The following is a 17,892-nucleotide window of genomic DNA, read 5'->3' as shown; positions in this document are numbered from 1 at the left end:
GCGGAGGGGAGGCCCAAGGAGCGGGCAGGCCGGGGGGGGCAGAGGGGCTCCCGGTGGGGGGCGTGTGGCCGAGCCCCCCAGCGGCTCTGCGGAGAGCGGACGCCAGGGCTCCAGCTCGGAGCAGCTCCTCACCTCCAGCTCCTTTAGCGCTTCCTCGGCCCCCTGAGCCCCGGCGCCCGGTCTGCGGGTCTCCTGGCTCCCGGCGCACTACCCACTAGGCGCCACCGCTTCACGGAAACACCAAGCGCCAGCCCGGCTCAGCGCTGGCTCCAGCATCCTCCAGCCAGCGGCTAGGGCAGCGCCGGCGAGGTGGCAAACCGGGGCCCATCTCCCCTCAGGCCTGCTCTGGCGGGAGACCCACCGTGACCCCCCGTCCCTCGGCGCTTGCTGCCCATGACAGGGCCTTGCCTCATGCCGCTGGACTGCCTGCCTCAGTTTCCCCACTTGAGCCAGCTCGCTGTTTGGTGGCCCTCTGGCTCCGGGGCCTTCCGCACTCTCCCTGGGGGGGTGACCAGGACGGGGATCCCTCCCCCAGCTGTGACAGCCCACGAGCAATGGCCAGGGATCAGGTGACCCGAGGGCACAGAGCTGCCGTTGGGACAGGGCGCGGCGCGGAGCCCAGCCCGCAGGCCAGGCCCAAGGACACGCCGCAAGGCAGCTTTGCCATCCAGGTTTAATGGGATTAACGGGGACAGAGCGCCGGCTCCAGGGTCCTGCGCTTCCAGGAATGGGGGCCGGGATGCCTCGGGCCCCCGGAGACTGGGGTGGCTGGGCCCCTCCAAGCCCAGCCCCCTCCTCAGGCTCTCGCTCATGGCTTCAGCCCGAGCCGGACCCTCCCCCTCAGCTCCTCGGCCAGCCTCTTTCCTTAACTTGCACAAGGGGTTTGGCCTCTGCCCTGGGGCGCAAGCTACAGCCAGCGCCCGGGCCCTGCCGCCCACGCCCAGCAACCAGCAAGGGACTGACACTGCCGCACGCAGGGCCGGAGGGGCCGTGACCCGGGGCAGGGGGTTGGGGGCAGGGCCCGGGAGGGGCCGTGACCCGGGGCAGGAGTATGGGGGCAGGGCCCGGGAGGGGACCATGACCCGGGGCAGGGGTATGGGGGGCAGGGCCCGGGAGGGGGCCGTGACCCGGGCCAGGGGTATGGGGGGCAGGGCCCGGGAGGGGGCCGTGACCCGGGCCAGGGGTATGGGGGGCAGGGCCCGGGAGGGGACCATGACCTGGGCCAGGGGGTTGGGGGGCAGGGCCCGGGAGGGGGCCGTGACCCAGGGCAGGGGGTTGGGGGGCAGGGCCAGAGAACGCCTGGGCCAGAGGCGCACACTGAGGTCGCTGTGGGGCAGGACCCGGAGGGCAGGCCGCAGGCGTCTACCACTGGCTAAACTTCAGGACAATGGCCTCTCCGTCCTCAGGCCGGTAGTCCGACAGGCCTACGAGACAGGAAAGCGAAGCACCAGGTCACGAGCCAGGAGGAGCAGCCTCCGGGCAGGGCCCTCGCGAGGCACCGTGTCCAGCCCCGGCCCTCCCGGCAGGACCAAGCACCGGCCAGACCGTCCGCGCCAGGCGCCCGCCCGCCCGCCCTTCCGCATCCGCGCCAGGCGCCCGCCCGCCCTTCCGCGTCCACGCCAGGCGCCCGCCCGCCCGCCCTTCCGCGCCCCGCGCCAGGCGCCCGCCCGCCCTTCCGCGTCCACGCCAGGCGCCCGCCCGCCCGCCCTTCCGCGCCCGCGCCAGGCGCCCGCCCGCCCGCCCTTCCGCGCCCGCCCCAGGCGCCCGCCCGCCCTTCCGCGCCCGCGCCAGGCGCCCGCCCGCCCGCCCTTCCGCGCCCGCGCCAGGCGCCCGCCCGCCCGCCCTTCCGCGTCCGCGCCAGGCGCCCACCCGCCCGCCCTTCCGCGTCCGCGCCAGGCGCCCGCCAGCCCGCCCTTCCGCGTCCGCGCCAGGCGCCCGCCAGCCCGCCCTTCCGCGCCCGCGCCAGGCGCCCGCCAGCCCGCCCTTCCGCGTCCGCGCCAGGCGCCCGCCTGCCCGCCCTTCCGCGTCCGCGCCAGGCGCCCGCCTGCCCGCCCTTCCGCGTCCCCGCCAGGCGCCCGCCAGCCCGCCCTTCCGCGTCCGCGCCAGGCGCCCGCCCGCCCGCCCTTCCGCGTCCGCGCCAGGCGCCCGCCAGCCCACCCTTCCGCGTCCGCGCCAGGCGCCCGCCAGCCCACCCTTCCGCGTCCGCGCCAGGCAGCAGAACCGGGCCCGACGCACCAGCCGAGGGCTGAGCGGGGCAGCCGAGAGGCTGGGACCCTTGCAGGTGCCACGCAGAGAGCCGGCACCCGGGCTGGGCTGGGGGTGAAGCAACGGGCAGGAATCGGCTCTCGCCCCCGAGTCTGGGCCGGCGAAGTCTGGCCGCGAGCAGGCCTGGGCCGGAGGGGACCTGTGCCAGCCGTGCAGCCCTGTCCCTTCCCGCGCCCCCCGGCCACGTGCCCAGGCCTGGGCAGCCATGCCAGCAGCCGCTGGACCAGCCACGGGGGCGGGAGCGAGCCAGGCACCCACCGCGCCGCATCCCTCACCTTGCTGGAGCCTGGTGTCCGGGGCCCGGAGGAGCTGCCAGTAACTCCGCTGCGCGTTGCTGCCCCTCACCCCCAGCACGGCGTCGAGCCACGGCCCCTGCAGTGTGCTCAGGGTCTCAAACCTAGTCGGGGGGAGGGGCGTGAGCGGCGGCCCAGCAGCCTCCCCCGGCCCTGGGAGTGAGGGCGCCCCACGCCTCCGGTGCGGATCCCACCCCTGGCAAGTGTCGGGGACCCCCCCCCCCGAGCTGGATCAGCCACACCACGGCCGGGAGCAGGCTGGGACTCCTGGGGCCACCGACCGAACGGTGGGGCCAGGCTGGCGGGGGCTAAGGGAACGGAGAAACTGAGGCACGGAGTAGGCCACAGAGTTAATGGGCCTCAGAGCTCAGCATGGCACCCAGGAGCAGGACCAGGCTGTGCAGTGTCACTCCTGGGGGCGCAGACCAATTCCCCGCTCGCTCTGGGGGCAGGCCCGCCCTGCTCCGCCGCCCTCCGCCCGGGGGAGACGGGGCCCGCCCTGCTCCGCCGCCCTCCGCCCGGGGGACACGGGGCCCGCCCTGCTCCGCCGCCCTCCGCCCGGGGGACACGGGGCCCGCCCTGCTCCGCCGCCCTCCGCCCGGGGCACACGGGGCCCGCCCTGCTCCGCCGCCCTCCGCCCGGGGGAGACGGGGCCCGCCCTGCTCCGCCGCCCTCCGCCCGGGGGAGACGGGGCCCGCCCTGCTCCGCCGCCCTCCGCCCGGGGGACACGGGGCCCGCCCTGCTCCGCCGCCCTCCGCCCGGGGGACACGGGGCCCGCCCTGCTCCGCCGCCCTCCGCCCGGGGGACACGGGGCCCGCCCTGCTCCGCCGCCCTCCGCCCGGGGGACACGGGGCCCGCCCTGCTCCGCCGCCCTCCGCCCGGGGGACACGGGGCCCGCCCTGCTCCGCCGCCCTCCGCCCGGGGGACACGGGGCCCGCCCTGCTCCGCCGCCCTCCGCCCGGGGGACACGGGGCCCGCCCTGCTCCGCCGCCCTCCGCCCGGGGGACACGGGGCCCGCCCTGCTCCGCCGCCCTCCGCCCGGGGGAGACGGGGCCCGCCCTGCTCCGCCGCCCTCCGCCCGGGGAACACGGGGCCCGCCCTGCTCCGCCGCCCTCCGCCCGGGAGACACGGGGCCCGCCCTGCTCCGCCGCCCTCCGCCCGGGGAACACGGGGCCCGCCCTGCTCCGCCGCCCTCCGCCCGGGAGACACGGGGCCCGCCCTGCTCCGCCGCCCTCCGCCCGGGGGACACGGGGCCCGCCCTGCTCCGCCGCCCTCCGCCCGGCGGAGACGGGGCCCGCCCTGCTCCGCCGCCCTCCGCCCGGGGGACACGGGGCCCGCCCTGCTCCGCCGCCCTCCGCCCGGGGGACACGGGGCCCGCCCTGCTACGCCGCCCGGGGGACACGGGACCCGCCCTGCTCCGCCGCCCTCCGCCCGGGGGAGACGGGGCCCGCCCTGCTCCGCCGCCCTCCGCCCGGGGGACACGGGGCCCGCCCTGCTCCGCCGCCCTCCGCCCGGGGGAGACGGGGCCCGCCCTGCTCCGCCGCCCTCCGCCCGGGGGACACGGGGCCCGCCCTGCTCCGCCGCCCTCCGCCCGGGGGACACGGGGCCCGCCCTGCTCCGCCGCCCTCCGCCCGGGGCACACGGGGCCCGCCCTGCTCCGCCGCCCTCCGCCCGGGGGAGACGGGGCCCGCCCTGCTCCGCCGCCCTCCGCCCGGGGGAGACGGGGCCCGCCCTGCTCCGCCGCCCTCCGCCCGGGGGACACGGGGCCCGCCCTGCTCCGCCGCCCTCCGCCCGGGGGACACGGGGCCCGCCCTGCTCCGCCGCCCTCCGCCCGGGGGAGACGGGGCACGTCCTGCTCCGCCGCCCTCCGCCCGGGGGAGACGGGGCCCGCCCTGCTCCGCCGCCCTCCGCCCGGGGAACACGGGGCCCGCCCTGCTCCGCCGCCCTCCGCCCGGGAGACACGGGGCCCGCCCTGCTCCGCCGCCCTCCGCCCGGGGGAGACGGGGCCCGCCCTGCTCCGCCGCCCTCCGCCCGGGGGACACGGGGCCCGCCCTGCTCCGCCGCCCTCCGCCCGGGGGACACGGGGCCCGCCCTGCTCCGCCGCCCTCCGCCCGGGGGAGACGGGGCCCGCCCTGCTCCGCCGCCCTCCGCCCGGGGGAGACGGGGCCCGCCCTGCTCCGCTGCCCTCCGCCTGGGGGAGACGGGGCCCGCCCTGCTCCGCCGCCCTCCGCCCGGGGAACACGGGGCCCGCCCTGCTCCGCCGCCCTCCGCCCGGGAGACACGGGACCCGCCCTGCTCCGCCGCCCTCCGCCCGGGGGAGACGGGACCCGCCCTGCTCCGCCGCCCTCCGCCCGGGGAACACGGGGCCCGTCCTGCTCCGCTGCCCTCCGCCCGGGGGACACGGGGCCCGCCCTGCCAGCGGACGGCTCTTACGTGAAGGGCTCGGAGTCCTGGCTGGCCGCCACCACCACCGCTGCCTCCAGCACGTGCAGGAGGGAGGACCCGGAGGGCACCTGCAGGGAGCGGTTGTACAGCTGCCCAGGGCTCGGCGGGTGCTCCACCGCCAGCTGAACGATGATGGTCTCTGCCCCCGGCGCGACCGCCAGGGACCCCGGGCAGCTGCTGTCGAGCCGCAAAGTGTCTGCGAGAACGGGAGAGGTTTGGTGAGCACCGACAGCCGTGACACCCGGCCGCCCTGACCTCCGCGCCGGGCCGCTCCCGCACCGACAGCCGTGACACCCGGCCACCCTGACCTCCGCGCCGGGCCGCTCCCGCACCGACAGCCGTGACACCCGGCCGCCCTGACCTCCGCGCCGGGCCGCTCCCGCACCGACAGCCGTGACACCCGGCCGCCCTGACCTCCGCGCCGGGCCGCTCCCGCACCGACAGCCGTGACACCCGGCCGCCCTGACCTCCGCGCCGGGCCGCTCCCGCACCGACAGCCGTGACGCCCGGCCGCCCTGACCTCCGCGCCGGGCCGCTCCCGCACCGACAGCCCCGACGCCCAGCCGCCCTGACCTCCGCGCCGGGCCGCTCCCGCACCGACAGCCCTGACGCCCGGCCGTCCTGACCTCCGCGCCGGGCCGCTCCCGCACCGACAGCCGTGACGCCCGGCCGCCCTGACCTCCGCGCCGGGCCGCTCCCGCACCGACAGCCGTGACGCCCGGCCGCCCTGACCTCCGCGCCGGGCCGCTCCCGCACCGACAGCCGTGACGCCCGGCCGCCCTGACCTCCGCGCCGGGCCGCTCCCGCACCGACAGCCGTGACGCCCGGCCGTCCTGACCTCCGCGCCGGGCCGCTCCCGCACCGACAGCCGTGACTCCCGGCCGCCCTGACCTCCGCGCCGGGCCGCTCCCGCACCGACAGCCGTGACGCCCGGCCGTCCTGACCTCCGCGCCGGGCCGCTCCCGCACCGACAGCCGTGACGCCCGGCCGCCCTGACCTCCGCGCCGGGCCGCTCCCGCACCGACAGCCGTGACGCCCGGCCGCCCTGACCTCCGCGCCGGGCCGCTCCCGCACCGACAGCCGTGACGCCCGGCCGCCCTGACCTCCGCGCCGGGCCGCTCCCGCACCGACAGCCGTGACGCCCGGCCGCCCTGACCTCCGCGCCGGGCCGCTCCCGCACCGACAGCCGTGACGCCCGGCCGCCCTGACCTCCGCGCCGGGCCGCTCCCGCACCGACAGCCGTGACGCCCGGCCGCCCTGACCTCCGCGCCGGGCCGCTCCCGCACCGACAGCCGTGACGCCCGGCCGCCCTGACCTCCGCGCCGGGCCGCTCCCGCACCGACAGCCGTGACGCCCGGCCGCCCTGACCTCCGCGCCGGGCCGCTCCCGCACCGACAGCCGTGACGCCCGGCCGCCCTGACCTCCGCGCCGGGCCGCTCCCGCACCGACAGCCGTGACGCCCGGCCGCCCTGACCTCCGCGCCGGGCCGCTCCCGCACCGACAGCCGTGACGCCCGGCCGCCCTGACCTCCGCGCCGGGCCGCTCCCGCACCGACAGCCGTGACGCCCGGCCGCCCTGACCTCCGCGCCGGGCCGCTCCCGCACCGACAGCCGTGACGCCCGGCCGCCCTGACCTCCGCGCCGGGCCGCTCCCGCACCGACAGCCGTGACGCCCGGCCGCCCTGACCTCCGCGCCGGGCCGCTCCCGCACCGACAGCCGTGACGCCCGGCCGCCCTGACCTCCGCGCCGGGCCGCTCCCGCACCGACAGCCGTGACGCCCGGCCGCCCTGACCTCCGCGCCGGGCCGCTCCCGCACCGACAGCCGTGACGCCCGGCCGTCCTGACCTCCGCGCCGGGCCGCTCCCGCACCGACAGCCGTGACGCCCGGCCGCCCTGACCTCCGCGCCGGGCCGCTCCCGCACCGACAGCCGTGACGCCCGGCCGTCCTGACCTCCGCGCCGGGCCGCTCCCGCACCGACAGCCCTGCAGAGCCCCTGCCTCCTGGGGGATCTGCTGCTGGGCGTGGGAACCGGGACCCCAACCCACCCTCGCTCCCACCTCTGCCCCGCTTACCTGGCTCTGCCCGGCACTCCATGGTGCTGAGGTCTAGGTAGCTACGGCCATGCAGCACAGGCAGCAGCTGGGACGTGGCCATGAGGCTGTGGAAGCGACCCTGTCGCAGGCTGTCCAGCAGGCCCTGCAGGTCTGGGGGGTACGCGGGCGGCTGGCTCACCCCCGTCGCCGTCAGCAGCTGGCCGCCGGGTTCCGCGAGCGGAGAGAAGCCTCGTTTCAAACGGCTGCCCCCGGTGCCAGTGCCGAGCGCAGGGAACTGACCCTTTGGCCTCCAGCTGCGCCCCGCCTGCCGTGCCGATCAGCCCTGGCCCGGGATGCTTTCCCCACCGCACCGGCCACCCACCAGCCCGTGCGGTCCCTGGCGCCACCTGCCCGGCCACCCACCAGCCCGTGCGGTCCCTGGCGCCACCTGCCCGGCCACCCACCAGCCCGTGCGGTCCCTGGCGCCACCTGCCCGGCCACCCACCAGCCCGTGCGGTCCCTGGCGCCACCTGCCCGGCCACCCACCAGCCCGTGCGGTCCCTGGCGCCACCTGCCCGGCCACCCACCAGCCCGTGTGGTCCCTGACGCCACCTGCCCGGGCACCGCCACAGCCATGCCAGGGCAGGAGGACACGCTCCAGCGCCGCTCTCCCACCTGCATGGCCAGCGGGCTGCTGAAGATGTTGCCGAAGGTGCCCCCGGGGGTCTGAGCCTGCAGAATCCGGCTCCTCACACTCTGGACAGCCAGGCTGATTGTGGGCACCAGCTGGGCCTCGGAGAGCTTGGACCGCTCCAGGCAGGAGAAGGCCAAGCCGGCCATGGCAGCCGTGTCTGTGGGGGGAGGAGCAGGAGGGCTAAAGGGAGAGCCAGGGGTCTGAGACAGCACAGACACTCCCCGGCGCCCGTACCCACGGAGAGCCCGCCGCCGCCCGTACCCACGGAGAGCCTGCCGCCGCCCGTACCCACGGAGAGCCCGCCGGCGCCCGGCGCCCGTACCCACGGAGAGCCCGCCGCCGCCCGGCGCCCGTACCCACGGAGAGCCCGCCGCCGCCCGTACCCACGGAGAGCCCACCGCCGCCCGTACCCACGGAGAGCCCACCGCCGCCCGTACCCACGGAGAGCCCGCCGCCGCCCGTACCCACGGAGAGCCTGCCGCCGCCCGTACCCACGGAGAGCCCGCCGGCGCCCGGCGCCCGTACCCACGGAGAGCCCGCCGCCGCCCGGCGCCCGTACCCACGGAGAGCCCGCCGCCGCCCGGCGCCCGTACCCACGGAGAGCCCGCCGCCGCCCGGCGCCCGTACCCACGGAGAGCCCACCGCCGCCCGTACCCGCGGAGACCCCGCCGCCGCCCGGCGCACGTACCCACGGAGAACCTGCCGCCGAGCGTGAACTTGTCGTGCTTCTCAGCGCTCAGGAGCTTGCGGATCACGTGTGTGTCGACCCTCTTGCCGTGCACGCACAGGGCCAGCACGCCCAGGCTGTACTGGTAGTAGCTGGTGACCGGGCGGCCGTTCCTCTGGAACGCTGGGAGCGGGAGGCAGGGCTGGGGTGAGAAAGGCGCCGTGCGGCCCTGCGCCCAGCCAGCCCACGACCCTCCCCGTGCCCCCGGGTCGGACGCTTCGCTGCCACTGGCCCAGGAGGGCGGCCGGGGCCCGTGCCGGGCAGGGGCGGCTGCTGCTCCACCGACGGCCTTTCTCCTGCAGGGACACGAGCCGGGCCCCCCTCACCTATCTGCTCCTTCTCCTTGTGCAGCTGGAACTTCAGCTCGGTCACCAGCTTGCGGCTCCGGAGCGTCTCCATGTCCCGGCAGGCCGCCCGCAGCGCCAGGAGGTGCAGAGCCAGGCGCCCGGTGCTGTGCTGCTTCTGCCGGCCGCCTGCCGCCGAGCTGCAGGGACAAGCCAGGCCAGGTCGCCGGGGCTGCTCACGCCCTCCCGCCCCTTGCGCCCCGGCGCTGCCCACGGGCGGGGCTGACGAGGGGCCGGGCTCGCTGGAGCCTCGAGCTTTCCGGTGCCTGACAGGAGCCCGACAGGCACTGCCCGGGCACCCCCGTGCTCATCCGTCCGTGGGGCCCGGGGGGAGATCCCCACCCACACGTGAGCGGAGAGCCAGCCCCTTGGGTGGGGCCCATGGCAGGAAGAGGGCAGGCTGTGAGCGGCCGGACGGGGTCAGACCAAAGGCCCATCCAGCCAAAGCAGGGCCCCAGAGGGACGGACACAGCAGGGAATCAACCGAGCGAGGCCTCCCCCATCACCCCGACAGAGCCCAGGGACCCAGCCCGCCCAGCCGGGCTGACCAGTCCTGAGGGACCCAACCTCCGTCCTTATCTCGCAGGGCGGGGGAACGGTACCTCCTAGCCCCGCCCCTTTTGCCCCACGCCCCGCCCCTTCTGGGGGTGGAGCCAGCCCACGCCCACGCCCACGCCCCCCGTCCCGTCCCCCCCCCCCGAGAAAGTCCCTGCCCATGGCTGCTCCGAGGGGCGGGAGGCCCCCCCCCGGCTGTACCTGCTCCGAGGGACAGGAGCCCCCCCCGGCTGTACCTGCTCCGAGGGGCGGGAGGCCCCCCCCCGGCTGTACCTGCTCCGAGGGGCAGGAGCCCCCCCCGGCTGTACCTGCTCCGAGGGGCAGGAGCCCCCCCCCGGCTGTACCTGCTCCGAGGGGCAGGAGCCCCCCCTGGCTGTACCTGCTCCGAGGGGCAGGAGCCCCCCCCCCGGCTGTACCTGCTCCGAGGGGCAGGAGCCCCCCCTGGCTGTACCTGCTCCGAGGGGCGGGAGGCCCCCCCCCGGCTGTACCTGCTCCGAGGGGCAGGAGTCCCCCCCCGGCTGTACCTGCTCCGAGGGACAGGAGCCCCCCCCGGCTGTACCTGCTCCGAGGGGCGGGAGGCCCCCCCCCGGCTGTACCTGCTCCGAGGGGCGGGAGGCCCCCCCCCGGCTGTACCTGCTCCGAGGGGCAGGAGTCCCCCCCCGGCTGTACCTGCTCCGAGGGGCAGGAGCCCCCCCTGGCTGTACCTGCCGGCGCTGGGCGGGAGGGCGTCCGTCAGCCGCTGGAGGTACTGGGCCTCTTTCTCCAGGTCGTGCTCGGCAGCCAGGCGCAGGGCCACGTAGACGCTGGGGTTCGGCTCCTCCGCCGCGTCCTGGCTGTGCCTCAGGAGCTCCATGGCCAGGCACTTGGCGGCGGCGAGATCCTGGGGGGGTTCTGGGGCGAGAGCCGAGGCGAGCGTGAACCCCGTTGTGACGGACCAGGCCTTGTCTGGGCACAGCTGAGTGCGTCCGCTCAGGGCGAATTGCTCAAATCCGGGGTTCCTTACAGCCCCCGACTGGCGACCTCTCCACACAGGCCAAAAACCAGTCCCACAGAGCGCTTCAGCAGCCTGCCTGAAGCCTCCCGAGCAAAACCCCTCCGACACCCCAGCAATATCCGTGCCCCAGATGGCCCCGGGCCTATACACAGGTGGGGGGTCCTAGCACCCAATCCCACCTACCCCGAACAAGTTCTGTCCGGTTCCAAGAAACCAGCCACAGATCCCTGGTCAATTTACCCTCTGGACCTTACCACAAATCACGCTGGGCCAATCCTTTAGAATCTATATCTAAAGGTTTATTATTACAGGAAAGAAAAGCATGAGAGTGAGGTTATTAAAGCACAGTACGTTACATGCACCGAATCTCCCAGTCCTCGATGCAGGCTCTAGCAGAGATGTTGCAGCTGCTGGTTTAAAAGTTCTTATTGCACATCCTACGATCAGGATGGGTTCACAGGTCTTCCGGGCTCTTCGATCCCTGCAGTGCTGCCTCTGGGATGAAGTGCTGAGCTGAGAACAAAATGGCATCGACCACATGGCCTCTTTATACCCTTCCTGGCCTCTTCTAGTATGTAGCAGGTCACCTGGTCCTCAGCCTCTCTCTGCTGCCAGCTCTTGGGTCTCCGCCCTCCTGCTTTAGGTGTGTCTTTGGGCCATCAAGGGCCATTGTTCCACAGGGCTTCACTACTCAGCCTGTCCATAGCAATGCTCAACCATATTCACAGAAATATTCAGCTTCCACACAGATTACAGATTCCTACCTACACACACAGACATTATACACTCACATAAATAGCGTACATAAGATCAACAAACAATAATCTCCCATTCAATACCCCGCATGGCTCCCCCCACACCAATTTCTGGGGCCAACACCCCCACTTAGGGGTGCAGCAGCGATCTGGCTGCTGCCCTCCAATTCAGCAACGTGACACCCCCAACGCAAAATTGATGCAGGAAGTGATGCCAGTAACATCACTGAGGGCATCACAGGCCTCCCCCAACAAAATGGTGGCGTGCCTCAGTTTCCCTTCTCACACAGGACCTTCTGGCTGGAACCCTTTTTGTCCTGTAAGAAGTTCCAAGACCAGTTACAAGTGTTAACCACGAAATAGCAACATCGCAATGTCCCCTTACATACCGTCTGTCGTTTGGTACATCTCCAGACAGATTACATGGTATTTTCATAAGCTCATGCACACTGTATACCGTTACAATTCTCTGCAACAATAATACATTGGTTACAAGAATTAACATCAGTAACAAGAACAATCCTATATCAGGTGTATACTGAAATTCTCCATCAGGCCCCTTCTCTGGCCCCACACCATTGCAGTTTTGGCCCTTCAGGTTTAAACTGCAAATCTTCTTGGCCAAAACAAGTCCTGCCCCTCCCCCTTGTCCTCTGGGCTCCAGGCCTGAAACCTCTGGCCTGACCGAGACAAAGGGCTGGCTGGGCGTGACTCCCTGGCTCACAATGGCCCTGGAATTCTCCCCCTTCCCCCACTCAGTGGGGTAACAGCAGTAAGCTGTAGACTCCCAAGTCTCTCCTCTGTCCACCTCCAACCTCTGTTTCCACATGGAACCAGATATCAACTTCCCTGATTGAGTATGAGTGTCCACCGTGTCCAGAGATGGGAGCGTAACTGCCATCTCCTGCATCCTAGGGAGAGTGACCACACAGCTGTTCTGCTCTGCATACTTAGCTACCCAGCCCTTCTCCTGAATCTGAGACACTAACTTCCCACTCTCCTCACTCACCTGGGAACAATCCTGTCCCACACACACTGACTTCCCAGCAAGCTGGTCACCCACAGTCACTGGGTTAACCGCCTGCTCCAGTTCTCTGGCTGTTCCTGCCTCCTCTGGAACAACCCTCAGTCCCTCCTCTTCACCACCATCCACACTGGGTTTCCCTAAACCCAAGTCAGTGGAGTCACTGCTAACAGACAAGCTCTGTCTGTCAGGCACTGCAACAAGGGCCTCACACAAGAAGCTGCTGCCTTTTACAGGCAGAGCTTTCTCCTGAATGCCTTCTCCCAGCAAGGCCCTGTCACCTCCCTCAGTCACAGCAAACTGCTTGCTACAAGCACTGCCAGGACTCTCCTCCCTATGAGCTTCCTTAAGCAGCAGTTCACCCTTCCCTGGCTCTGCAGTAGCATTGCCCTGCTGAGCCCCAACCAATTCCTCCTGCACTTCCCTCACTCCCTGAGTTATCTCTGGCCCCTCAGGTGGATTCACAGATAATCCCCTCTCAGGCACACAGATAGACTCACAAGAGACAGGGTCAGAGGCATCTTCACTCCCTGTGCAGCTCTCTAGATGGCTGTAAACGTCCACACCATCATTCGGCACCAGAGTTAACACACCCTCATTCTCTCCTTGTGCCCGGGCTAAGGGGTCTCCCTGCTCCCACCGAGTAGCTCCCCCCTCTGCCAGCAACACAGCAGCATCAGGCACAATATCAGGGTCACCACTGTCTGGTCTCTGGGGTTCTGGTAAAACACTGACTGACTCTACCTGAGTCACCTCATCCCTCTCCCCAGCAGACACAAACCTTGGGCCACCCCCTTCCTGGGCCTTAGCCATATCCAGACCCAACTCTGGGACAACAACACTGCTCTCAGCCTTCACAGGCTGTGGGGCACTTTCCTCAGACAAAGGAAGAAACTCTTCCCCACACACAGCCAGACCACCAGAGACAGCTTCTCCCTTGTCCCAACACCCCTGGCTAATCTCAGGCATACAGCTAGCCACTGGGACAGCTTCCTTCCCTTCCCCATAGCTACTTCCACCCTCCAAATTGCCAGCTTGCACCCACTGTGCTTCTTCACACAAATCACTTTCAGCTTGTGCAGGTTCAATTCCACAAACCTCACCAGCCACCAACTCCTCAACTAAAACTTCACTTTGGCCAGCCACTCCAGGCTGCCCCAGAGAAACATTTCCCTGACTTCTGGGCTCTTCCTGCCCTGGTTCTGATTCCAGCCTCACCTCTGAGGCATCAGACGGGCCCTCACCCACAGGCTTACATGTAGAGACACTTTCCCCTTGGTTACAGGGAGACTGACCAGCTCCAGGAAACTTTTCATACCCACATGCACCCCCTTCCCAAACCTCCCTGTTAGCTACAGGTAACACAAAAGGTTTGCATTTACACATGCTTTGGGGTTGGGTTTTCACATCAGCTGGGTAAAATACGTCTGCCATATCATAAGCATACCCCATACCCACAGAGTTATACATTGAACCTTCAGGAGGATACAGTCTCTCTTGTTCTTTTAGTCTCTTAAGCTGGAGGTCAAGTCTAGCATTTTCCTCCTTGGCTAGGGCCATCTTCTTTGCATGCTCTGCCTCTTCCCTCCTCTGTCTCTCAGCATATTCTGCCTTTTTCTCCTCAAGTTCCCGATCCATCTCCTTCTCTCTCTTAGCAATTTCTTCATCTGCCTTCCGCCTTCTTTCAGCAGCTTCCTTGGCTCGCTTCTGCTCCCTTTCATCCACATCTCTGGTTAATAACAACACTACCAGATCTAGTTTAGAGGCCCTTTTCCTAAAGGCAATGCCTCTCCCCAAGCACAAATCCTTCAGAGCACTTTTGCTCAGACTCTCATATAGTTCCGGGATCATCGCAGCGGCTCTTTAATCAACCAAACTCTCAACACCAAAAATCAAATTTAGACAGCGTGGGGTCCTGATCCCAAAGCTCAATTGACCAAGATCTGTGGATCCTGCCGACTACGCCACTGTGACGGACCAGGCCTTGTCTGGGCACAGCTGAGTGCGTCCGCTCAGGGCGAATTGCTCAAATCCGGGGTTCCTTACAGCCCCCGACTGGCGACCTCTCCACACAGGCCAAAAACCAGTCTCACAGAGCGCTTCAGCAGCCTGCCTGAAGCCTCCCGAGCAAAACCCCTCCGACACCCCAGCAATATCCGTGCCCCAGATGGCCCCGGGCCTATACACAGGTGGGGGGTCCTAGCACCCAATCCCACCTACCCCGAACAAGTTCTGTCCGGTTCCAAGAAACCAGCCACAGATCCCTGGTCAATTTACCCTCTGGACCTTACCACAAATCACGCTGGGCCAATCCTTTAGAATCTATATCTAAAGGTTTATTATTACAGGAAAGAAAAGCATGAGAGTGAGGTTATTAAAGCACAGTACGTTACATGCACCGAATCTCCCAGTCCTCGATGCAGGCTCTAGCAGAGATGTTGCAGCTGCTGGTTTAAAAGTTCTTATTGCACATCCTACGATCAGGATGGGTTCACAGGTCTTCCGGGCTCTTCGATCCCTGCAGTGCTGCCTCTGGGATGAAGTGCTGAGCTGAGAACAAAATGGCATCGACCACATGGCCTCTTTATACCCTTCCTGGCCTCTTCTAGTATGTAGCAGGTCACCTGGTCCTCAGCCTCTCTCTGCTGCCAGCTCTTGGGTCTCCGCCCTCCTGCTTTAGGTGTGTCTTTGGGCCATCAAGGGCCATTGTTCCACAGGGCTTCACTACTCAGCCTGTCCATAGCAATGCTCAACCATATTCACAGAAATATTCAGCTTCCACACAGATTACAGATTCCTACCTACACACACAGACATTATACACTCACATAAATAGCGTACATAAGATCAACAAACAATAATCTCCCATTCAATACCCCGCATGGCTCCCCCCACACCAATTTCTGGGGCCAACACCCCCACTTAGGGGTGCAGCAGCGATCTGGCTGCTGCCCTCCAATTCAGCAACGTGACACCCGTGGACGGAGCAAACCTGCAGACAGGACAGGCCCCCCCGGACCTCCTGGCCTGCTGCCGAGCCGGAGGCTTGAGGGGCGGACGGCGCCGGTCCCTGAGGTGTCCTCACCCCCCACAATGGGCCCTGCTGGGGCCCGCAGGCAACATGGAGCCCAAAGGGGCCCCGGCCCCTCTGCAGGAGACCCCACACCGACTTCAGCAGGGCCCTGCGGGTCCCTGGGCACTGGGGGAGGGGGGGATCCCTGAGCACCGGGGGAGGGGGCGCAGGGACCCGGGCAGGCTCGCTCCCACAGGTCGCCCTGCTCCCCCTGAAAAGCGGCACGTGACGCCGAGCGCTCCCTCCGCACCCCTGCCGCCGGCGCCCCAGGGACCCAGCGCCCCAGGGCCTGTCGCCTGCACGGCCCCAGGGACCCAGCGCCCCAGGGCCTGTCGCCTGCACGGCCCCAGGGACCCAGCGCCCCAGGGCCTGTCGCCCGCACGGCCCCAGGGACCCAGCGCCCCAGGGCCTGTCGCCCGCACGGCCCCAGGGACCCAGCGCCCCAGGGCCTGTCGCCCGCACGGCCCCAGGGACCCAGCGCCCCAGGGCCTGTCGCCTGCACGGCCCCAGGGACCCAGCGCCCCAGGGCCTGTCGCCTGCACGGCCCCAGGGACCCAGCGCCCCAGGGCCTGTCGCCTGCACGGCCCCAGGGACCCAGCGCCCCAGGGCCTGTCGCCTGCACGGCCCCAGGGACCCAGCGCCCCAGGGCCTGTCGCCTGCACGGCCCCGGGGACCCAGCGCCCCAGGGCCTGTCGCCTGCACGGCCCCAGGGACCCAGCGCCCCAGGGCCTGTCGCCTGCACGGCCCCAGGGACCCAGCGCTCCAGGGCAGGGACCTGGTGACCGCACACAAGCCCCTTGGAAGGGGTCGCTGAAGCCGGCAAGTCCCGCCAGGAGCAAATCGAGCCCCCCCCCCCCAGTGACAAGCAGCCCCCTCTGGAGGGGAATTCCGCAGCACACCCGGCAGCCGGGAACGTCGGCGAGGGAAGGCGCAGCCTCCCAGAACTGCCCATCCGCCCGCAAGGCTGGGGCCCGGGCCGGACAGGTGGCCAGGAAGGATGGAGTGGGCGGGGCCTGATTCCGGGGGCGGGGCCTCAGACAGAAGGGGTGGGAGTGGGGCTGGGGTCCCCCCGGGGACCATAGATGGATAGATCCCGGCTGAGAAGCGGCAGGGGATTTGGCCGAGGTGTCAGCGTTACCACGCTCCGTCTGGACGGCACTGCCTGGACTGCCCAGGGGCTCTGCTGTGTCTTGTTCCACAGCCCCAGGCCGGGGGGCAGAGGGTGTCCCAGGAACGGGGGGGGGCAGAGGGTGCCCCAGGAACGGGGGGCAGAGGGTGCCCCAGGCGGGGGGGGGCAGAGGGTGTCCCAGGAACGGGGGGGAGAGGGTGCCCCAGGAACGGGGGGGGGCAGAGGGTGTCCCAGGAACGGGGGGGGCAGAGGGTGCCCCAGGCGGGGGGGGGGGCAGAGGGTGTCCCAGGAACGGGGGGGAGAGGGTGCCCCAGGAACGGGGGGGGCAGAGGGTGTCCCAGGAACGGGGGGGAGAGGGTGCCCCAGGAACGGGGGGGGGCAGAGGGTGCCCCAGGCGGGGGGGGCAGAGGGTGTCCCAGGAATGGGGGGGGCAGAGGGTGCCCCAGGCCGGGGGGGGCAGAGGGTGTCCCAGGAACGGGGGGGGCAGAGGGTGCCCCAGGAACGGGGGGCAGAGGGTGTCCCAGGAACGGGGGGCAGAGGGTGCCTCAGGCGGGGGGGGCAGAGGGTGCCCCAGGCCGGGGGGGGCAGAGGGTGCCCCAGGAACGGGGGGGGGGCAGAGGGTGCCCCAGGAACGGGGGGGGCAGAGGGTGTCCCAGGAACGGGGGGGGCAGAGGGTGCCCCAGGCGGGGGGGGCAGAGGGGCGTGCTCTGCCTGGGGGCTGCACGGGGCCCGTGGGCGCAGCAGGAGCGTTAGAGCTACTCACGGCTCAGCTGGGCAGGCAGGGCCAGGGCGAGGAGGAGCAGCCACGGGCCGGGCGCCATGGCGGCAGAGCCCCGGGGCGGCGCTGGGAGACTCGCTGCCGTCCCGATGAGCCCAGGAAGTGGCGAGGCTGCGCTGGGGCCGGGGCTAGGTCAGCAGAAACAGAGCGGACTTTGGCTGCCAGTGGCAGGAAGCGGAGCAGCTGCGTGACTCCCCCACCGCCTGGTGCGTCCTGGCCCTGCCCCGGGCAGCCTCCTGCGCTCCCCCAGGCAGCGTGGCCCCCGGGCGGGCAGGGGCTTCCAGCCCCTTCCGCCAGGCACCAGCCCAGCCGGGGAGCTGGCAGCACTCCCCCTCCACGGCCTGGCCTGCCCACGTGCCCGGGGCTCTGCCCCAAGGGCTGCCCGCTGCAGGGCGTGGCCAGCGCTGCCCAAGCTCCCCTCGTGGGTCCCTTCCCCTTCCCGCCCCACAGGCTGCGCTGCCAGACTCGGAGCGTCCCACGTCTCCCTACCAGCCCGGTCCGAGGAGCCCAGCCGCTAGCGCCCGCAGCCAGGCGCCCAGAGGCAGCCGCACCCCCCGCCGGACGCAAACCGGGGGGACGGGCTGTTTCACGGCCGCCTGCGGGAGGGAGCCGGCCTCTCGCTGCGGAGCACGAAGAGCAGAGGGGCAGCAGTGGACCTTTCCCAGGGCCGGCCCCGGACTCCTGGCTGCGGGGGGGTCTCTGCCCCGCCCTGCACTCGGGGCCTGGCTGCAGCAGAGGGTCCCGGGGCGGACAGCCGGGCCCCAGGAAAAGCCCAGCGGCCC

The 17,892-nt window shown here is 70.9% G+C and overlaps 1 protein-coding gene across 1 annotated transcript; it reads right to left on the bottom strand.

Moving 5' to 3' along the window:
* Positions 1-655: 655 nt before the first annotated feature.
* Positions 656-17,520, bottom strand: TCN2 (transcobalamin 2). The gene is made up of 9 exons (XM_075897901.2): positions 17,096-17,520; positions 10,062-10,248; positions 8,785-8,942; positions 8,420-8,581; positions 7,713-7,888; positions 7,077-7,254; positions 4,992-5,199; positions 2,541-2,662; positions 656-1,424 (listed from the first exon to the last, which is right to left on the bottom strand). Exons 1-9 carry the CDS (start codon positions 17,151-17,153, stop codon positions 1,363-1,365), a joined length of 1,311 nt encoding a protein of 436 aa, XP_075754016.2. The 5' UTR covers positions 17,154-17,520; the 3' UTR covers positions 656-1,362.
* Between the last annotated feature and the right edge of the window lie 372 nt (positions 17,521-17,892).

This window comes from Pelodiscus sinensis, chromosome Z, assembly GCF_052426305.1.
Source record: "Pelodiscus sinensis isolate ZL-2025 chromosome Z, ASM5242630v1, whole genome shotgun sequence".
Classification (NCBI taxonomy): domain Eukaryota; kingdom Metazoa; phylum Chordata; order Testudines; family Trionychidae; genus Pelodiscus; species Pelodiscus sinensis.
The sequence above is the reverse complement of the archived record's forward strand: the minus strand, read 5'-3'. Positions and strand labels throughout refer to the sequence as shown.

Coding starts and splice junctions, on each gene's coding strand:
- TCN2 (XM_075897901.2), bottom strand. CDS start 17,153: ATGGCGCCCGGCCCGTGGCTGCTCCTCCTCGCCCTGGCCCTGCCTGCC. Junction 7,889..8,419: donor CGGCGGCAGGTTCTCCGTGG/GTACGTGCGCCG, acceptor CTCCCCCCACAG/ACACGGCTGCCATGGCCGGC. Junction 7,255..7,712: donor GCAGCCCGCTGGCCATGCAG/GTGGGAGAGCGG, acceptor CCCGGCGGCCAG/CTGCTGACGGCGACGGGGGT.